Source organism: Phymastichus coffea, unplaced genomic scaffold, assembly GCF_024137745.1.
Source record: "Phymastichus coffea isolate CEN01 unplaced genomic scaffold, Cenicafe_Pcof_1.1 PCOF00027, whole genome shotgun sequence".
Taxonomy (NCBI): Eukaryota; Metazoa; Arthropoda; class Insecta; order Hymenoptera; family Eulophidae; genus Phymastichus; species Phymastichus coffea.
In genome coordinates this window covers 3373831-3393166 of record NW_026706838.1, presented here as the reverse complement: position 1 = coordinate 3393166, position 19336 = coordinate 3373831, and the positions used below count along the sequence as shown (strand labels likewise).

General features: G+C 35.3%; 1 protein-coding gene across 1 annotated transcript; it reads right to left on the bottom strand.

Moving 5' to 3' along the window:
- Positions 1-685: 685 nt before the first annotated feature.
- On the bottom strand, positions 686-12432 carry LOC131675630 (rab-like protein 6). Its single transcript, XM_058954669.1, is given in 6 exon segments — positions 686-902; positions 985-1193; positions 1196-1972; positions 2052-2205; positions 2274-2517; positions 12303-12432. Coding segments are annotated over 6 exon segments (1731 nt in total).
- Between the last annotated feature and the right edge of the window lie 6904 nt (positions 12433-19336).

Sequence of the window (19336 nt, the reverse complement as noted above, 5' to 3'; positions counted from 1 at the left end):
GTTTCTTCGTTGAAAGGGCGAACTGCATTGGATTCTCGTCAACGAGGATCACCCTTAAGGAATATCTACAATTCAGACAAATACAGTAACAGTACTTTTTTTTTATTAAACACTAACACGATTTGAAATTTAACGTATTCAGTTTGGACTCAAACTAACTAAAGAAAGTATACTGAATGCACCATACTCGTAAAACAAAAGCCGACGTTCAAAGTTTTGAGAAATCTGAGAATGCGCGCGGACAACATGACGAGACATGCGTGCACCAATCGCACGTGTCGTATTACCTACGCAAGTTAGCGTGGGCTTTTTAAAATAGAAAACTAGTATCATTGATTTCAGTTTATTAATTCAAATGATGTGCACTAACATAAAGCAATTAATTTAATGTCATCATTTTTGGCTTTAAGGAAAAGATTAAAATGTATCTTACTGTAAAACTCAGTTGTTATGCAAATTTAATTTATAATTTTTCGCATGACGTAAGCGTTTATAAAATCGTGGATTAATTAAACTTACGACAGGTGCTCCTACGAGTGTAGACGTGACGGCACTCGGAGATGGTAGCAATCAGGTTGTCATAGCGAAACAAGTAAATGTACCCTCGACCTTCTGCGTCTTCTTTATTTTTCTTGATTTTGGTAATGATACTTTGTCTGAAAAAAACGATAGTATGAACACGACTTTACACGCTACCACTTGATGTGTCTAAGTCGCATTTGGAAATAACGGAACTACTTGTCAAAGTCGATTCAGCTCCTAAGGATATGGCTCCACGTTTATGCCTTTGATTACTCAACGGATTCTCGGCTAACTTGGGCTGGACGGGAACCGGCATTTCATCTGCAGATAAGAGGTCGTCTTCAAATCCAGCAACTAATGAATTTGCAGTTTCAGTGTCACTGTAAATAAAGTGTGTTATTCAAGAAAATATCAAAGATATTATATTACAAATATATATATAATAAACGTGTAAAGACGAACCTACCCAAATCACCTTGCTTTTTCTGGCTTGCTTGAGAATTTGACTAGAAATTATCATCGAAAGACGATTTGTCAAGATAGTCATCATCAGGTACGAAGTGTTCAGCAGTAGCTATTGTAGCATTTTTATATGCTTTGAAATCGTCAGATGGTTTTTCTTTTTCTAGGCTTGATTCTTTTTTAAGTGTTCTTATTTTTGATACGAAAGACTTTGAGATCTCCTTGGAAACTCTTTAATATCAGAGTTAATGCTAGTGGATGCTTTTGCAGATAAGGACTCTGGTGTGCTGGTACTACCGGGTATTGTTGGCTGTTGTTCGATTTTACCATTAGTATTGTTCCCTAGTGTCTGTGTGTCTCTTTTCGCTGTTGAGCAAGTAGGCATATTTTTAACAGGTATTGGAGTATCATCTCCAATAGAACCGAATGTTCTTGCCAAAGGTGCAACTGGATTACCTGGTGGTGCATGAGGACTCAAAGTTGATGTGATATTCGGAACTAATGTAGTTGCAGTCACAGAATCTGCTATTGCTTTTCTCTTATTTACTAAGTTATCCAAAAATTCATGATAGTCTGCATCATCACCTTCTTGATACAAGTCTAATTCTTGAATTGTCAAGAGAGTTTCTTCTTTAATAGTTTCTAATTGTTGTAAAAGAGTCTCTCTTTGCAGTTGCAGAAATGGAAGATTAAAAAATTTGTGCAAAAGTTTCAATCCAAATCCATTCCTCATTGAAGTTTCAGCATATCTTACTTGTGCAGCTCTTTCTTCAAGTGAGTCAATGAAATAAGTAGCGTGGTCAGCAGTTACTGTTCTGCGATGAGACATGTCACAGAGATTGCCCAAAACAATAACTGGTATGTGGCTGGGTATTTTTGGAAGTTCTCGTTGAACATAATCAAAAGTCCACTGTTTAGTTATATCCATCATGACTAGTACACCATTGGTTCCCTTGTACACATCTAAAAATTCAGCATCCAATGCAGGCTCTTGTTATTCCTGCACTATACGTAAGACCCAGGTTCTTGTACATTCTATTTCTTATATCCATGGCAATGTTGCTTGCCACAGCTAAAAGAGTATGGCATCCATATGGACAGACTTCTTCTGAAATCTCAAAAAATTCACCAACGAGTTTATATTGTTCTAAATTATACACTGCACAATTAGCTTTTTCTTGTTTCAAACTCTCATCACCTTTGGCACTTGTAGACTTTGCACTGGTATTGGAGATTTGTTCAGTGACCAAAGATGTAACGTCAACCAAATTTGCAATTTTTCAACTAACTGGTGCAGATGGTTAAAAATTTTAGCAGATCTTCTTCTGTAAGGTGTCAAATCTTCTCCTCCAACTTGTACTAAATTTGGACACAAACTTAAAGCCTCCTTTACTGGCATACATTTTTTTAAACCAAATTTTCTTGCCTCATAACTACTAGTAACAACTAAATTTTTCTGCCGTACTCCAAGTGGTTTGCCTTGGCGTTCTGGATATAGCATTGATTTGACTTGAGCACAAAGATAGTCAATATCTAGGTGTAGAATACTTTTTGAATGCCCAATCACTGAATGATCACTTTCGTAGTCACTGCTGACATCCATCTGTGTGTTTTTTCCCACAGCCTTCTATAAAAGAAACGCTGTTAAACTACGTTATTTGTTCCTGATTTTTAATAAAAAAAAATTATCCAAAAGACCTGTAGACTAGAATTCAGTAGTTTAAAAAATGGAATTGGAGCTGCTCTCTGGAATGTTTATGTTTTATTCTTATCACAGTCTTGATTTCCCAGTACTAAATCACCAATAACGTCCAAGTAAAAAGTAATCACGATAGTAAAATCTTGGTACAGCCTTTATAATGATTGTCTTGCAAATCTGTGAGCCATGTGGTAGCTTGATTTGTATTGTTCACGTGGTTTAATTTTATTTTCAGAGTATCATCCTGCTCATGAATTAATGATGACAATCCATAGCAGCCTCCTTCAGTAGATGCCTAGAAAATTAAAACCCATTTAACAAAAACGTAAATAGAACAAAATCAACTATAAGTAGAAATCCATCAATCATAGAGCTTTGTTGAATGAGTAATTATATTCAAAAGAGACAAGGATACAAATCTTCAGTTTATATCGAATCAAATAAACGTGACATTTTCATTATCATATATTATATGATAATAATAAATTCGATGTAAACTGAACAATCCTGTTGAGGTTAGAATACTTTGAGATGGTTGTAATAAATTCGGTTTCAGGACGATGAGACACAAAATATTTTTCTAGTTCTGAATGTATGAATGAATGACTTACCTTTCAATTCTTCATTGCTCCATTTGTTTATCTGTCCAATGCCGTTGGACGATTGCAAAATGCAAACTATTATGTACTCTTTAAAGGGCCTTGCGTGCAAGCGCTGGCAAGCGCCTCGCCGCCACCAATCTAATCACTGCCGCCAACATGCGATTAGCTAGCACAGAACATGCGCAACGATCCGTCATCGACCGTAAGCCAGTTAGTATAGACCAAAACCGTTTTTTATTATTATTTACTTGAATAATAAACTTATCTCCATTTTTATCTTGGGTGCTGTTAGTTCATCTCATGAACTAACGATGGGAGTATCGAGAATTTATTTTTAATGTATAATTGATTTATTTTTTGGTCGAGAAAATATGGGTGCTAGGACCCAGCACCCAAACCTTATTTTATTTTTTTTAAGGGATTATTTACAGACGAACAAATGAGCAACATTAAGAAAAGTTGTTGTGTAACTAACGAACTATCTAAAGAAATAATTAGTTTGTCAATTATCTCAAAAAATTAGAATATGGGTGCTAACTTTTAAGACCTAATCCGGTTCTACTTGTTCGTTAAGGACAATGTCCAACCCATGGAAAACAGCCCGACAGAAATAACATTTTATAAAAAAAAATGATCACATCTCACGTATGTATAATTGTACTTCTCGAAAAAATAATTATTTGTTATTGTACCATTATATTTCTCATAAAAAATAAAAAATATCGTTATCGATAATTCACCTCCTATTTATTCACATAAAAGACATAATTAAGCAAAAATAAATTCACAGAAAAATTGTACCTCCTGTAGTCTAAATTGTACCATCAGTACAGTCTTATAAATTTGTTTCTAAAAGAAATAATAGGACAATTATAAAGCTCTACGCCTGCGCAAATTGCATTTCCGGATGACATCCTTGTAAGTTGTTACAATTAGTGGTAATTTGTAATTATCCTATTATTTCTTTTAGAAACAAATTTATAGAATTGTACTGATGGTACAATTTAGACTACAGAAGGTACAATTTTTCTGTGAATTTATTTTTGCTTAATTATGTCTTTTATGTGAATAAATAGGAGGTGAATTATCGATAACGATATTTTTTATTTTTTCTCAGAAATATAATGGTACAATAACAAATAATTATTTTTTCGAGAAGTACAATTAGACATACGTGAGATGTGATCATTTTTTTTTTATAAAATGTTATTTCTGCCGGGCTGTCTTCGCATCGGTCAGTGTCCATGGCTAATTGTCCTGTCAGCTGTTGCTCAGCTATCTCGTGTATAAGTCCTATTTGAGCTTCAGCTGACTGCCAATGGATCGGCACCGCACCTTTTCGGAAACGCAGCTTTCCATTTACACACGTCATGAAGTCTTCGTCCAAAAAGTGGTCGATGCAAATTGAAGCGGTCCTTAGCGACGTCGGAGCCTAATACTTCAGTTTGTCGTTGCCTAAGGATATAATTTTTTCAAAATTGTTGTTACGGTAACATGTTTCACATGTCCGGCATCACATTCTTTATTTCCTTCTCCAAAATAATCCTTTCTATAATAGCAAGTTACTACTTAGTAACACTTTTGCCAAACTTTTGGAAGTTTAGCTCGTCGTTCGTATCGAAGGCAAGAAGTTTGGTTAGATTTATACATATAGAGTCGTATTTTGCTTGGGATCTAGTATGCGACCTCTAGCGGAATAATTTATAACTAATATCTGTACATATGAGGTTATAAATCGGCATTTCTTATAGTTGAAGACAAATCATAATAGTAATTACAATCTAGCTTTTTCAATTTTATTCCTATTGCATCATTAAAAATTTTATATTTATTAGCTAGAATATCGGCTAATTTTGAATTTGATTTAAAAAGAAATTATTGCTTATTCCACTATATCTTAATTAAACTTAATAATAATTTTAAGATTTAAAAAAATTCAACCGAAAAATCAAGTTTATTTTTTATTTTAGACTTTTCAATGGTTTTATAACTCGATGGAAAATTATAAAATAAAGAATGTGAATACCATACATGTGACAAGAATTGTAGAGTATTTTAATTTTAAATAAATAACTAAAAGATAGAGTGCACAAGTGAAAGAGAGAAATATAAAGAAATTGTATTTTTCATTAAATCAATAAATAAATAAAAGAGAGAGAGAGAGAGAGAGAGAGAGAGAGAGAGATACAACTTGAGCTTGACAAACTTCATGTAAAGTTGAACGACGGTCGCTCAATTGCGTAACTCATATTGTGAATAATTCGAGATTGCCTAATATCCCCTTTGCTGAATTGTCAAAAATTCTTTGCCACAATCATAGGAAAATGCATCGAGTTTATGTTCTTTAGAATAAACATAAAATTATAATTTAATCGTATAATGATTTTTTGTTTAATTAAGACAAAGATGATTGTATTAAAAAAATTATGATAATATGCTCGTGATTACAAACTTGTAAAGTAGTAAAACGTAGTTTCCTGCTGTAGAAGTCACGTGATCGTCAGATGCATTTTATATAGAATATTTTTTACACAACATAGTTATAAAAATTTTTTTTTATAACCGTGTTGTGCCGTAGTACTTTACATTCTACTCAAGGTGCAATATATGCATACTGTAGTTATTGTTCGGATTTTCAGGTGTAAGTGTTTTTAGATACGTAAATTTCGAATGCTCTTGATACAAATGTACTTTCGTTATTGGGTGATTCATAATTTCGTTTATTTTTTTTGAAAAAAATTGTTAATATTAATTTTGTTATTAAATGTTATTTTTCTTTGATAATTTTATCGTTTTTCGTCTTTTTGGTTCTAATTATTTGCGTTATTTCAAGTGTATTTATAAATGATAATTATTTATGCTTATTTGAGGTTAGATTTCACTCGAGGGGAGTGTGGACGTGTCTTGGATGTGAGCGCAAGTTTTGGTGATAAAGTCAAAGAGGAAAAGTGTTTGAGGACAGAAATAGAGGTGAAAAGAGCGTGGAGGTGGAGGAGTGGAGAAGAGAGAGAGAGAGAGGCCTGGAGAAGAGCAGGAAAAAGCAGAGAGAAAGGAATAAAGAAAAAAATAAAAGTTGAGGTTAAGAGAGAAAATCAGAAAGCGGGAAAGGCAGGCAGAGAGGAGGGGCGGTAAGAAGTAAAGGCAGAGACAGAAAAGGTAAGACAGGGAATAAAGGTGGGATCACGGGTAGTTATAGAGAGTCGAATTAAGGCGTACGGGATAGGATGGAAAGATTTGTGACAACAGAAAAATTAAGAGATAAAGGTGGAAGGTTGGATAAGAAAGGCCCAGAGGAGGAAAAGAAGAAAAGAGTAAAGGTGGTGAGGGGGAAAGAAAGCGGGGAGGGGCTGAGGGAGAATAATAGAGGAGAAATGAGAGAGGCAAAGTGATGCAAGAGTGAGAGCGAGGGAAGCGAGATGGATGGGGAGGGGGGAGAAGGATTGGACAATACGTTAAGAGAAGTGGGAAAAAGTAGTGGTGCAGAAGAAATAATGGAAAAGATACGGACAGACATAAGGGAATTAAGAGAGGTATGGGAGGAGGAAAGGAAAGAATGGACAGAAATGTTTAAAGAAATAATGGGAAAAATGGAAAGAATAGAGGCAGCGGGGAAAAGAAGAGAAGAAAGGTGGGAGAAGGAAATAGGAAAAGTTAGGAAAGAACAAGAGAGAGATAGAGAGAAGAAAGAAAGAAAGAGACGAAAGAAGAAAGGGAAAAAGCACAACGTAGAGAAAAGAAACTGCAGGAAAAATTGGAAGAGAGGATGGACCAGTTGGAAGAGGAGTGCGTGAAACTAAAAGAAAGCATGGAAGGAGGAAACAAGAAGCAAAGAGGAACAGAAGTAGGCAATAAGGAAGATTTAGAGCACATGAGAGAAAAAATGGATAGGGAAAGTAGGATAAACAATAAAATAGTAACAGACTTAGAGGGTGAGTTAAGATGAGAAAAGAAGGGAGAGGCAGAGGTCTGGTTAAGGGAGGTACTAGAAATGAAAGGAGAGATAGTAAATCTGAGAAGAATAGGAGGAACAGCGGAGAGAGATGATCGGAGAGAAAGAAGAAAAAACATGTGGCAAATTAGATGCGCGTCATGGGAACAAAAAGAAGGAATTATGAAGAAGAAGAAGAATCTGGCACAGAAAAAGATATACATAGATCAGGACTGGACGTGGAAGCAGAGAAAGATAAGAGAGGAAGTAAGAAGGAAAGCGAAAGAAATAAGAAGTAAAGCTAAAGAGGTAAAGATGTGGCATAACGGGGTGAAATCAGAGGAAGAAGAATGGTGGTGGAGCGAGAGAGAGGGAAAAATGGTAGGAAAGGGGGTTTCGAAAACAATAGGGATAAAAGACAGAGAGAGAAGAGAAGGGAGAGAGAGGGGAGAAAGGCAGTAAAAATACTATTCTAGAATGTGGCAGGGGTGAGGAGCATGGAGGAAGATGACTGGGAATATGTTAGGGAATTCGACATAATAGGGCTAACGGAAACCTGGGTGAAGAGGCAAGGGGCAAGAACTGGTGTGGAGGAACAACTGAAAGGGTACAGCATAGAGTGAAGGGACTTAAGAAGAGAAGGAAGAAGGGGGAGAGAAATAGGGGGAGGAATAATGGCGGTAAGAGAGAGGAAAGGGATGAATAAGGTAGAATGGAAGAAAGAAAGGACAAGTGAGGTAATAGTAGGAGGAATAAAGATCGGAGGGAGGGAATACATGATAGCATCGTGTATATGCAACATGAGAAGAAGGAAAACTATGAATACCTAAGTGAAGAGATAGAGGAGAATAGAGGAAAAACAATAATTATGGGAGGAGACTTCAACGCAAGAACAGGTAACGAAGGAAGGGAATGGGAGACAGAAGAAAACCTAGAAGAATTTAAGGTCAAGGATAAAGTGTTAAACGCAGAGGGAGAAGAAATGATAAAATGGCTAGGAGAAATGGGCTTAGTGATAACGAATGGGAGAAAAGAAGGAGATGAAGAAGGAGAAATAACATATATAGGAGCGAGAGGAATGTCAACGATAGACTATGTAGTAGGTAACGAGGAAGGTGATGAGGCGATAAAAAAGGTTTAAATAAAGGAAAGGGTAAAGTCGGACCACTTACCAATAGAGGTGGAACTGGGAGACAAAATAGCGGAAGAAAGAAAAGAAGAGGAAGAAAGAATGATAGACGACTGGAGTGAAGAAGGTATAAGGGAGTATCAGAGATGGATAGACGCAATAGAGGGAACAGATAAATGGAAAGATATAAAAAATAGAGTGAAGAACGTAGTTGTAAAAAAGAAGATAAGAAAAAAAAAGGATCAAAAAAAAGCTGGTGGAGAAAAGAATGTAAGGCAAAAAGGGATAGGGTGATGGCAGAGTTAAATAAGGTAAGAAAAGGGGAAGGAGACAGAGGCAAATACTTAGAAGCAAAGAGAGAATACAGAGAGGAAATAAGAAAAGCAAAAGAAGATGAAGGGAAAAGAGTGGAAGAAGAAATAAGAACAGATAAGACGAGAAGAAAATTCTGGGATAAAGTGAATGACAATAGGTAGAAAAGAATTGGATTAGATGAAAATATAGGAAAAGAAGAATGGATAAAGCACTTCAAGGAACAATTGGGAGAAAAAGAACAGGAAGAAAGTAAAGGGGAAGAAACCGAAGACAACGAAGGAGAGGAAGGTGAAGAAATTAAAGAAAGAGAAGTAAAAGAGGTAATAAGAAAAATTAAAAAGAAAAAGGCGACAGGAGAAGATGGTATAGCAAATGAAGCGTGGGTGGAAGGCACGGAAGACTTGATAAAAGATATGACCAAGTGCTTAAATGGAATATGGAACGGAGAAGGATATCCGGAAGAATGGAGGAAGGGAATTATAGTACAAATATATAAGAAAGGGAGGAAAGAAGAAGTAAGAAACTATAGAGGAATAACGCTGATGGATACGGGATATAAAATATATGCGGAAATACTGAGAAAAAAGCTGGAAAGAGAACTAGAAGCTAAAGAAACGCTAAGTGATACGCAGATGGGATTTAGGAAGAAAAGAGGAACAATGGATGCGATATTTATATTGAAAACAATAATAGGGAAGGAAATAAGGGAAAAAGGAGGAAAACTGTTCGTATTCTTTGTAGACATGAAGGCCGCTTTTGATAAAATAAAGAGGAAGAAAATATGGGAAACAATGAAAGAGAAAGGGATAAATAGAAAAATTAGGAAAAGAATAGAAGAAATATACAAGAAAACAGGGAGTAAGGTAAAAGTTGGAGGAGAAATAATTGGGGAGTTTGAGACTTACAAAGGCGTAAGGCAAGGGTGCCCTTTGAGCACCACGCTATTTAATCTTGCCTTCGCCGACCTGGAAGTGAAGATCAAGCAGGTGTAGGAAGGAGGGGTAGTGATAGGAAGGATGAAAATATGGACATTAGGATACGTAGATGATATAGTGATGATGGCAAAGAGTGAAAGTGGAATGAAAGCAATGCTGAAAAAATTAAAAAGAAACCTGGAAGAAAGGGGATTAGAGTTAAATGTAGGAAAATCAAAGATGATGAAATGCAGGAGAGGAGGAAGAAGGGGGAAGGAAGAAGAATTCGAATGGGAAGATGAGAAGATAGAGATGGTGAAAGAGTACAACTACTTAGGATATGTGATAAGCAGAAATAACGGAAATAAAAAGCAGATAAAGAAGGTAGAAGGGAAAATAAATATGGTACTCGGAAAGTTATGGGGGCTAGCAGAAAAGCTATTTAGAGAAAACTGGGAGCTAAGGATGAACCTGTTCGATGCTCTGGCGAAAAGCGTGATTATGTATGGAGTAGAAATCTGGGGATGGAAGAGATATGAGGAAATAGAGAGACTACAACTAAAATACATAAAGTGGGTATTAGGATTAGATAGAAACACGCCAAATTACCTAATACGATGGGAAACAGGAAGACAAGAAATGAAAGAAACAGCATTAGAAAGAGCAATGAAGTATGAAAACAAAATAAGAGAAGAAAGAGATGGCTTAATAAGGAAAGAAGCATGGAGAGAATTAAAGAAAAGGGAAAGAAAGGGTAAGAAGGAGGAGAGAGAGGAAAGGCTGGAAAAAAGTAAAATATACAGAGAGAGAGAAGAGGGAGATGAAATGAGGGAAGAGTTTTGGGAAGAAATAAGAGATGAGCTGAAGAAAAAAGATGAAAAAGAACTAGAAGAGAAGCTAGAAAAATCAAGATACATAAACGAGAGGAAAGAGCTGAAAGAAGAAATGAAAAGGTATAGGTTAAAGGAAATTCAAGGAGAGGGAAGAATAAAAGGCCTGCAAATAAGGGATAGGTTTAGATTAGGTAATGAAACGAGAGGAAGCAGGTATTGGGAAAAAGAAGAAAATAAAGATGCAGAATGTGTATGAAAGAGGAAGAAAATTGGAAGCACATGATAGAAAAATGTGAAAAAAGCAGAAAGGAAGGGGAAGAATGGGAAAAAATAATAATAGGAAGCAAAGAAAAGATAGCGTGGATGATGGAGATAAAATGGAAAAGAAGAAGAAATGAAGAGAAGAAAGAAAAAAAAAGCAAGAAGACGAAGCTACAAGACCCTAAGGAGAGACGGAAACAGAAGACAGAGATGCAAGACTCGCAGACACATCTACACACACATATATACACACATAAAACAAAAACATACGCGCAAAAATAAACATACACATGCACACACACACACAAGACACAAGTAAAAGCAACTACACAAGCGACAGGAAGTAGGTATTGGAGGATGGAGCAAAATGGAAAAGAAGAAGAATCGAAGAACAGAAAGAAAAAGGTAAACTAGAAGGCAAATCATTAGATACTAAGGAAAAATAAGTGAGGTTGAAGAAAGGAAAGGCAGAGGGAGCAATAGGAAACAAGAAAAAGGTGTCAAAGCCTTAACAAGAAGAAAGATAGATAAAATGATTAGCAAGAAGGAGAGCAAAAGCAAAGGAAAGGCAAAGGTGAAAAGGCAAAAGAAAGTAATAAAGGAAAAGCTGAAAAGACAACAGAAGAGCGGAAAAGGCAGATCTTGGAGAGAGAAAGAGGAAGAGAAGATTAATCAGAAGAAAAATGAGAAGAAAAGAGGAACAGGCAGGCCCAGAAGACAGGGACACAGAGTTTCAGACACACCTACAAAGGCACATATTTACACAACACATACACACACACACACACACGCACGCGCGCACTCACACACACACACACACACAAAACACATACATTATCAACCACACAAACTGGATACGACACATAAATAGAAATTTAAGAAATGTAAACCAAATGTAACATATAAGTTGTAAATAAATAAACTAACTAACTAAACTAACTATTTATGCTTATTTGCGTTTTCAACTGTTTAAACGATAACAAAAATATGTCTGAGCAAAGATGAGATTCAATTTCTCATCTATAAATATATATAATGTAGTATTTGTCAAAAGAGAAATCAACGAATGTTGTAAGTGAATAATACAGCAATCATATATGTGCGACATTTTTATTTTATATTTATTAGACTTAAAACTTGGTTATACAGAGTTTCCATTGGGTAACGATAAGATATTGCCGTAAGACATTTGTGTACAATCTATGTGGCTTTGCCTATGATGGCAGATACATTGATAGATACATCATTAATACGTTTGATTTTTAAACGTCGTATCTCAACAAAAGCTCGACGCGTGTGCAATTTTTAATTTATTAATTTTTTTAATTCATTTTTTTAAGATCGTAAGAAAGTATCAAATCACAGTCGTTTCATACGTATGATTCCTACTTAAATTGAAAAAACTGCTCTCAACAATCGGAGGAACATGCGTGAAACGCGTAAAAATTCTTTTTTAATAAATTTATAATTGACAATCACTATTCATCTTGTCTTCAGTCACCAATTTTTTATTTAAATCTCCCAAACGTAGATATAGCAAATGAGAGAGTGAGAGAGAGAGAGAGAGAGAGAGAGAGAGAGAGAGAACAGAGACAAAAGGAAAGAAATTTTATTAAATCTAATTAATTTTAACTTACCTGCGTTGTCATTCCATTGCTTGTGGCGGTTTTCCTGAGTCGATGCATCGGGGAAGCGAAAAAGTTGATGACCGTTGATCCTTGAATTGTTGCAAAGTCTGTACTGGCAGAAATCGTACGTTTTCGCCATCATGTACGATTGATTGCACGTTCACTTAATCACTTTTCACGCACTGTTATCACTTTTCACTCACTTTTTTCACTTTTCACTCATTATTTTCATTTAAAGCACCTTAAGAAAACTATTATTAAGAAAACTTTTATCACAAAAAAACTGGCCCTTGGTATGCGCACGTAGGTGCCAGAACGACAATGATAGATTCGAGTGCGAATTGACAGCCGATACTCGGTCACATTAATAACCGCCAAAACAATAGAAAAGGGCATTTAAAAAAGTCGGTTAATATGACAATTCAAATTACAATATGAACTGGGAGCTTGAATAACAAGTATTTCTAAAATGTTGAAACATTTAAATGATTAGTATTAATTAATGATAATACATTCGATAGTAAGCCAAATTGTGTATAAAAATGAAAAAAATCTATTATATCCGTCTTGTAGATGTTTAAAAAATAAAAGACACGTATTTTTTGTTTATTTAATCAATCAAAAACTGGCCGAGAAAGAGCGCGATAAAGCTTTCCGTGACGTCACGATAACGTATCATTTGCATATATCCGAATAATCGTGGGTACCTTTGGCACGCCGTAACTCAGTCAATTTTCTATTAATCGAAAAAAGAAAAAATACGTGTCTTTTAATTTTTAATAAAATCTACAAGACGGATATAATGGAATTTTTTCGTTTTTTTACATAATTATGCAAATAATCGAAGTATTATTATTAATAAATAATATTAATAAATAAAGGAGAAAATAATTTATAGGAGTGGCGTATACGTGAAATAAGGCAATGGCTATTAACTGTTATGCGATAGTGTTGTTTAGTTTTCTATATAAACAAAAGTATATTGATATATCTACGTTACCTATTTATATTATTTGGATGTAACATCTCTATATGTATACTATAAAAGCTACAATTTATTAAGCTTAACTTTATATGTATACTATAAAAACTATAATTTATGAAGTTGCTAATTAAATTAATTTGTTTATTAAATCATTAATATTAACGCGTGTATTATGTTAAAGCACGCAGATTAACAGAAGAATGCTCGATTTGCAAACTATCTAGTAGTTATCGAAACGCTATTGACTATAAAAAGACGTGTGATCTTTAAAATACTCGTATTAACATCAATGTCAGATGCTTTCTACGTTCGAAATTTGAAGTCAAAACACGTGTACCAATGTGTTCTCTGGGCATAAAATCAACTCTGAAGTTTAAGTATGATTTATTGATTGCTCTAAAGTGATAAGAAAATCTTTTCTAAAAGCATTCCTCACTAAATAAGGTCTGATGAAAATACATTCATGTAAAAGACGCCTAAAAGTTTATTTTATAAATATTAATATATTTAACATCATTTTCTTCCCGAAATTAGAATTGTTATTAGACGGTTATATTACACTTAACGCAACGAGAATACGAAACTTTAGTGAATCACAACTTGAAAAAACAAACATATACGAATATATACTTAGAGAGCTCGTATTTTTAAGAGTAATAATTACAAGTTTTTGTCGATTATTTGAGGACGAGCAAACGTTCGATTTGTATTAGGAAACATTTTCTAAATGATATATATACACAAATACTTATTAGTAGTCATTTTTTAAACGTTGCCTTTTATCAAGCCACTTGTGAAGAAATAAATTAGGCAATGTAATGCACTCTATCATTATTTTGGCAAATAAAATTCTATTTTTATCGTGAAAATATATAAATGTCAAAATCATGTATATTTAAAAAAGAAAGAAAATTCTAAGTGTGGATGAAGGAACTGAGCGGAAAATTGATGAAAATTGACGTAGAAAAATTCTTTAAAAACTACACATGATTGTGAAAGACCAATAAAACTTATTAACAATTACGCGCATTTTAGTTTTTGTTCATAAAAATAAATTTTTTAAATTGAATCTATGTAGCATGTTGATTCAATTTTTATAGATATAAATGGGCTTAATAGTTAGGAAAATCCCGCGCACTTTTCTATCCATTCAAAATATTATAATCGTTCAAGAAATAAATATTATTTCTCATTACAATTATGTACCTGAAAAAGATCAGTCGGTAGTAAAAATTTACACTTGTGTGTGATAATACCCTGTCAAAAGGAACTACATCCTCATACCCAGATAATTAATAAGAGCTGTATAAATAGACATGAGTTATTTTCTAAAAGAACCTTTATAAATTATATCTAAAAAAAAGTTAAAACCAAAGGAAAAACATAACATTAAGTAGGAATTGAACTCAACTCGAGATGGCGGTCTAACTTCATACTTAATGAAGTTAGAATTTATATTGAAATTGTAAATATAAAAATTATGATGTATATCATAATATATTAGATTATTAAAGTTGAATTAACTTTTATTAAAGTTATATATTCATTCACTTAATACAATGGCAAAAACGGGATAAATGGTAAATAATAAGAAAACTTATGATTGTACTTTTTATTAATCTCGTCATCATACAAATTAATTGTGAGTTAATTGTGAGTAAAAAAAAATTTTTATCTATGGTATCTATGTGGACTGGAACCCGGGACGACAAAAATGAAACCAAGCAGCACGCGTTAGCCATCTCGGCTATCAACGCACTAGAATCGTGTAGTACGAAAGTTACATATGTTCATAGAAATGTACGAGGGTTTGTGATTAAAAAAGGGGCTTAAGTTGTAGATATTTGCTATAATAATTAAGATATTTTGAGATATTTAATTATGCACAATAAAAAAAAATTGCATCGAGTGGGCATCGAAGCCTCTATTCTGGTCGAAGAGAAAAGATTTGCCGAGACGAAATTCTCTTCGAGTGCTCAAACTCGCACTCTTGCTTCGCCCCGCCCATCGGCTAACGTGATTGGTCAGAACCGGTAACATTTGTCGGGCAAGCTCGGAAGCATTGCCGTCAGCAATCTCCCTACTAATCTCTGCGAAATGTTTTCAGTGCCTTCAAGAAATATTTCGATGAAAAGTTCTTGTAATATTTTGGAAATATTACATGGAAGATATCATTGAAACATTTTAGTTTGTTATATAAACGTTGCTGCGGTATTTTTACTAGGTTTTTCGTAAATATTTGATGAAATTTTTCTGTGAAATAGTCGAAACGTGCGACCTTGCCGTGCAATGTTTTTTTTCAATTCCAGCAGCTTTATCAACTAATTTGTGTATCATATCGACGTTCAAGGTGCCCTCATGAAAATTTTCATCACTAATTTTTTCGTCCAATAAAAGTCATCTGCTAATGACGTTAGAGTACACAAACCGTTTCATATTCGCTCAGGAAATTTTTTACCTTCAAACCGATTTAAAAATTCATAAATACCTATGATAACAGATCTCCCTGAAATTCAAAAGTATTCTAGATTAATGTCTTCTGAAATTACACAGGTTTTTAGGGCATACGTTACCATCGTAATTGCAGAGAAATTAACAAAATCTAAATATCCAAACAGTACTTGAAATAGTTAATTGACCATGTTACAAATAACACACCCTGACAATTTTCTGATAATAAACAAAAGCAATTTTACTTTATGCAACCCTCAAAGTTTTGACCTATATTATCTGTTTATTAAGATATTAAGTAAAATCATAACAAAATAATGCGTGAGAAATAAACTTGACAACACTGCGTCATTCAGTTGTTAAAAAAGTGCTCATGCGCACGTGCATCGGTCGACGGCATTTTTTAAATGTACCTGAATTCTTGGTTGGCACGACAATTCCTTATAGTTATTTTTTACTGCGCTATATACCATTGTTGTGTTAGGTGTTAAATAAATAGGCGTATTTATAATCGTAAATCTCCGTTGCTTAAAGAGTTTTATTTATTATAAATTAGTGAGTCGTTATATTCTATACGTCCGAACTACAGCCCTGACAAAAGGGGAAGTGCCCCGCCGGCCGGCACTGCTCGCGCTTCAGCACACGGAACAACTAGTGGGTGGGGACAAGTGTTAGAACGCAACTAGAGCAGGGGTGCGCCACCTCTCTGCCAACACTCCCTCCTGGTGTAACCTGGCTCTAGTCCTCATCCCAGTCTTCCTCTCTTGGCTGCTCTTCTTCTGTAGTGATTGTTTCGACAACCTCTACGATTTTCTCTGTCGCCTCCATCACCTCTAGTCCAATCCTCCAGTCTGGTGCCACGTCCCGGTGAGGTCTGAAGACACCCTCGTATCTGTCATCTGGCAGAGGATATGGACAGTCGTGATGTTGACCATGTCCAAAGGTCGACCTCCCCAGCCTCGTTGCATGAAGGTCGTTCTGTGTGGCAGATCTATGGATATTGTTTTTCTTTCATTCGTTTGCATTCTTTACATATTCAATATTTCTTTCGTTAGTCTTTCGTGAATCGTGAATGTTAGAGGCTTCGTAAAAATGTCAGCTAATTGCTGTTTTGATGATATCCAATTTAGTTTGATTATTTCTCTCGATAAGCATTCTTTTACGTAGTGTTCGCGAATCTCCGTAAGATGTCTCAAACGCGTTCCGCCCTCTATCTGCGTACTTGCAATAGCCACGTTGTTGTCGCAATACAGTGTTGCAGGATACACTGTCTCGCTTGTCAATCCCTCAATCGCTTTTGCTATCGATATCAACTCGACACATGCTTCGCTCATTGCTATGTATTCCGCTTGACAAGTTGACAACGAGACATATGTCTGCTTACGCGTACGCCACGATACCGCATCTCCATACATCTTTACCAAGTATCCGCAAGTCGTTTTCGATCCTTTGCAGTCGTCCAAGCTTGCATCCGAATATACTTGCAGCCCGTCTAACGTTCCCTTGTATGTCAAGCCATAATCTCTTGTTCCGTTTAGATAACCGAATACTCGCTTTACGAGTTTCCATTCAGCATCTGTCGGATTCAATTGATGACGACCTAACACATTCACCGCGTACTACAAGTCCGGTCTGGTAGCGTTCGCGAGATACAACAGAGAGCCGATGATTTCGCGATATTTCGTTGGTTCTATCGCGTTTTCTTTCTGTGGTTCCGTTTCTCTTTCGCGTCGTTCTCGATTTAGGACTTGATTCGACACCATAGGTGTTCGTTTCTGATGAGTTTCGTTGTATCCGAACTTTCGTAGTATTTTATCAATAAACTTTCTTTGGTGCAGTCTCATCGTTTTTTCTTTTTCATCTCTTTCTATTGTTATTCCCAAGTACTCCTTAGGTGTTCCTAAATCTTTCATGTTAAATCAATTTTACATCTTTTGTTTTATTTCGTTCATCTTGTTTTCGTCGTTTCCTACCATAAGTACGTCATCTACGTACAAAATGATTATTATCATTACGTTCGCGTCTTTATATACAAACATGCACGGGTCCGAATCCTCAGCTTTGAATCCAAAGCTCGTCAATACTTCTGCAAACATTTCGTACCATCTTTTCGGACTCGTTTTTAAACCGTACAACGCTTTTTTCAACTTAAGTACTAATTTATGTTTTTCTTCGCTTGAAAAAGGCATTCCGTCTGGTATATCCATATATACTTCGTCGTTTATTTTACTGTTTAGAAACGCGTTTTTAACATCTAGTTGATACATTATAAAGTTGTTCTTATTCGCGAGTACTATCACGGCCCTAATAAGCGGTAGTCGCGATACCGGCGCGTAAGTTTCGCGTAGATTATAGAAATTCTTATCTTTGAACCCTCGAACTACTATACGCGCTTTCTTAAGACCTTCAGTCTTGGTTTTGAATATCCATCTCGAATCGAATAAATTAAGTTTCCGTCCTTTACTATCGACCTTGAGTCTCGGTACTATTTTATATACTTTGTTCTCGTTCAGCGATTTTAATTCTTCTTCTACTGCTCGTTCCCATTCAAGTCTATCGACACTACTCATCGCTTGTTTGTATGTCGTCGGATCGTTATTTATTTTAGCTAAAAGTGCATAGTATAGCTCGTCGCTCTCTTCATTTTCGTCGGTTTCTGTCAAAGTGAGCAAGGCTGTATTAATCTTTTTCGGTCTACCGCGCTTTCGTTTTCCTACTTTCGTTTGGTTTACTCCCTCCGTTTCGGTTCTCTCTTTATCATTTTCGATTTCGTTTTTCTCTCCCTCCGTTACTATGCTCTCCTTTTCATCGAATTTCAACTCTTCATGTTGCTCATTCGCTTTCTTATACACTTTTCCATATGTCAATCTTTCAGCAAATCGAATATTTCTGCTTTCGCACATTTTCCTTTTTATCGGGTCATACAGAATGTAACCGGTACGCATGTAACCTACGTGTATAGTTTTAATCGTTACTTTGTCGAATTTCCTTGTAGGGTCGGTTGTGATGTAAGCTACACAGCCGAATCGTTTAATTTGATTGATGTCTACGTTACAATTTGGAGCAAATAGTTTTATAGGAGCTTTAAAATCTAGCGTTCTATGTGGAGTTAGATTATACACGTATGTCATTGCGCCCAATCTAACAACGCAGAGCATATTTTTCTTTTTATTGTTTGATTAAATCTTTCTGCAACTCCATTATGCTGAGGAGTGCCTGGACAAACAACTAGCAGTTCTGCTCCGAATTCTTTTAAAACGTCTATCGTTCTTTTACCCGTGTATTCTGTACCTTGATCGCATTCTAAGTAACAAAACTTCGAGTCTTCTCTTCGCAGGTTTCTCGCCGAAATTATGAAGTCCCTTAGACATTCCGGTAGTTGGTTTTTATGTTTTATTGGATACGTTCCTGCATATCGCGAGTTGCTATCTATAAATGACGCGATATACCGATAACCCTTTGTATGCGACGCTGGCGAGATGTGACCCATTAAGTCTGCGTGTATTCGTAATAACGGTTTGTTTTCGCGGTGTCTTACCTTACTAAATGGAAGTTTCTTTAATTTTGATTGTATACATGTTTCACATTCTTTAATGCTTTCGTCAAT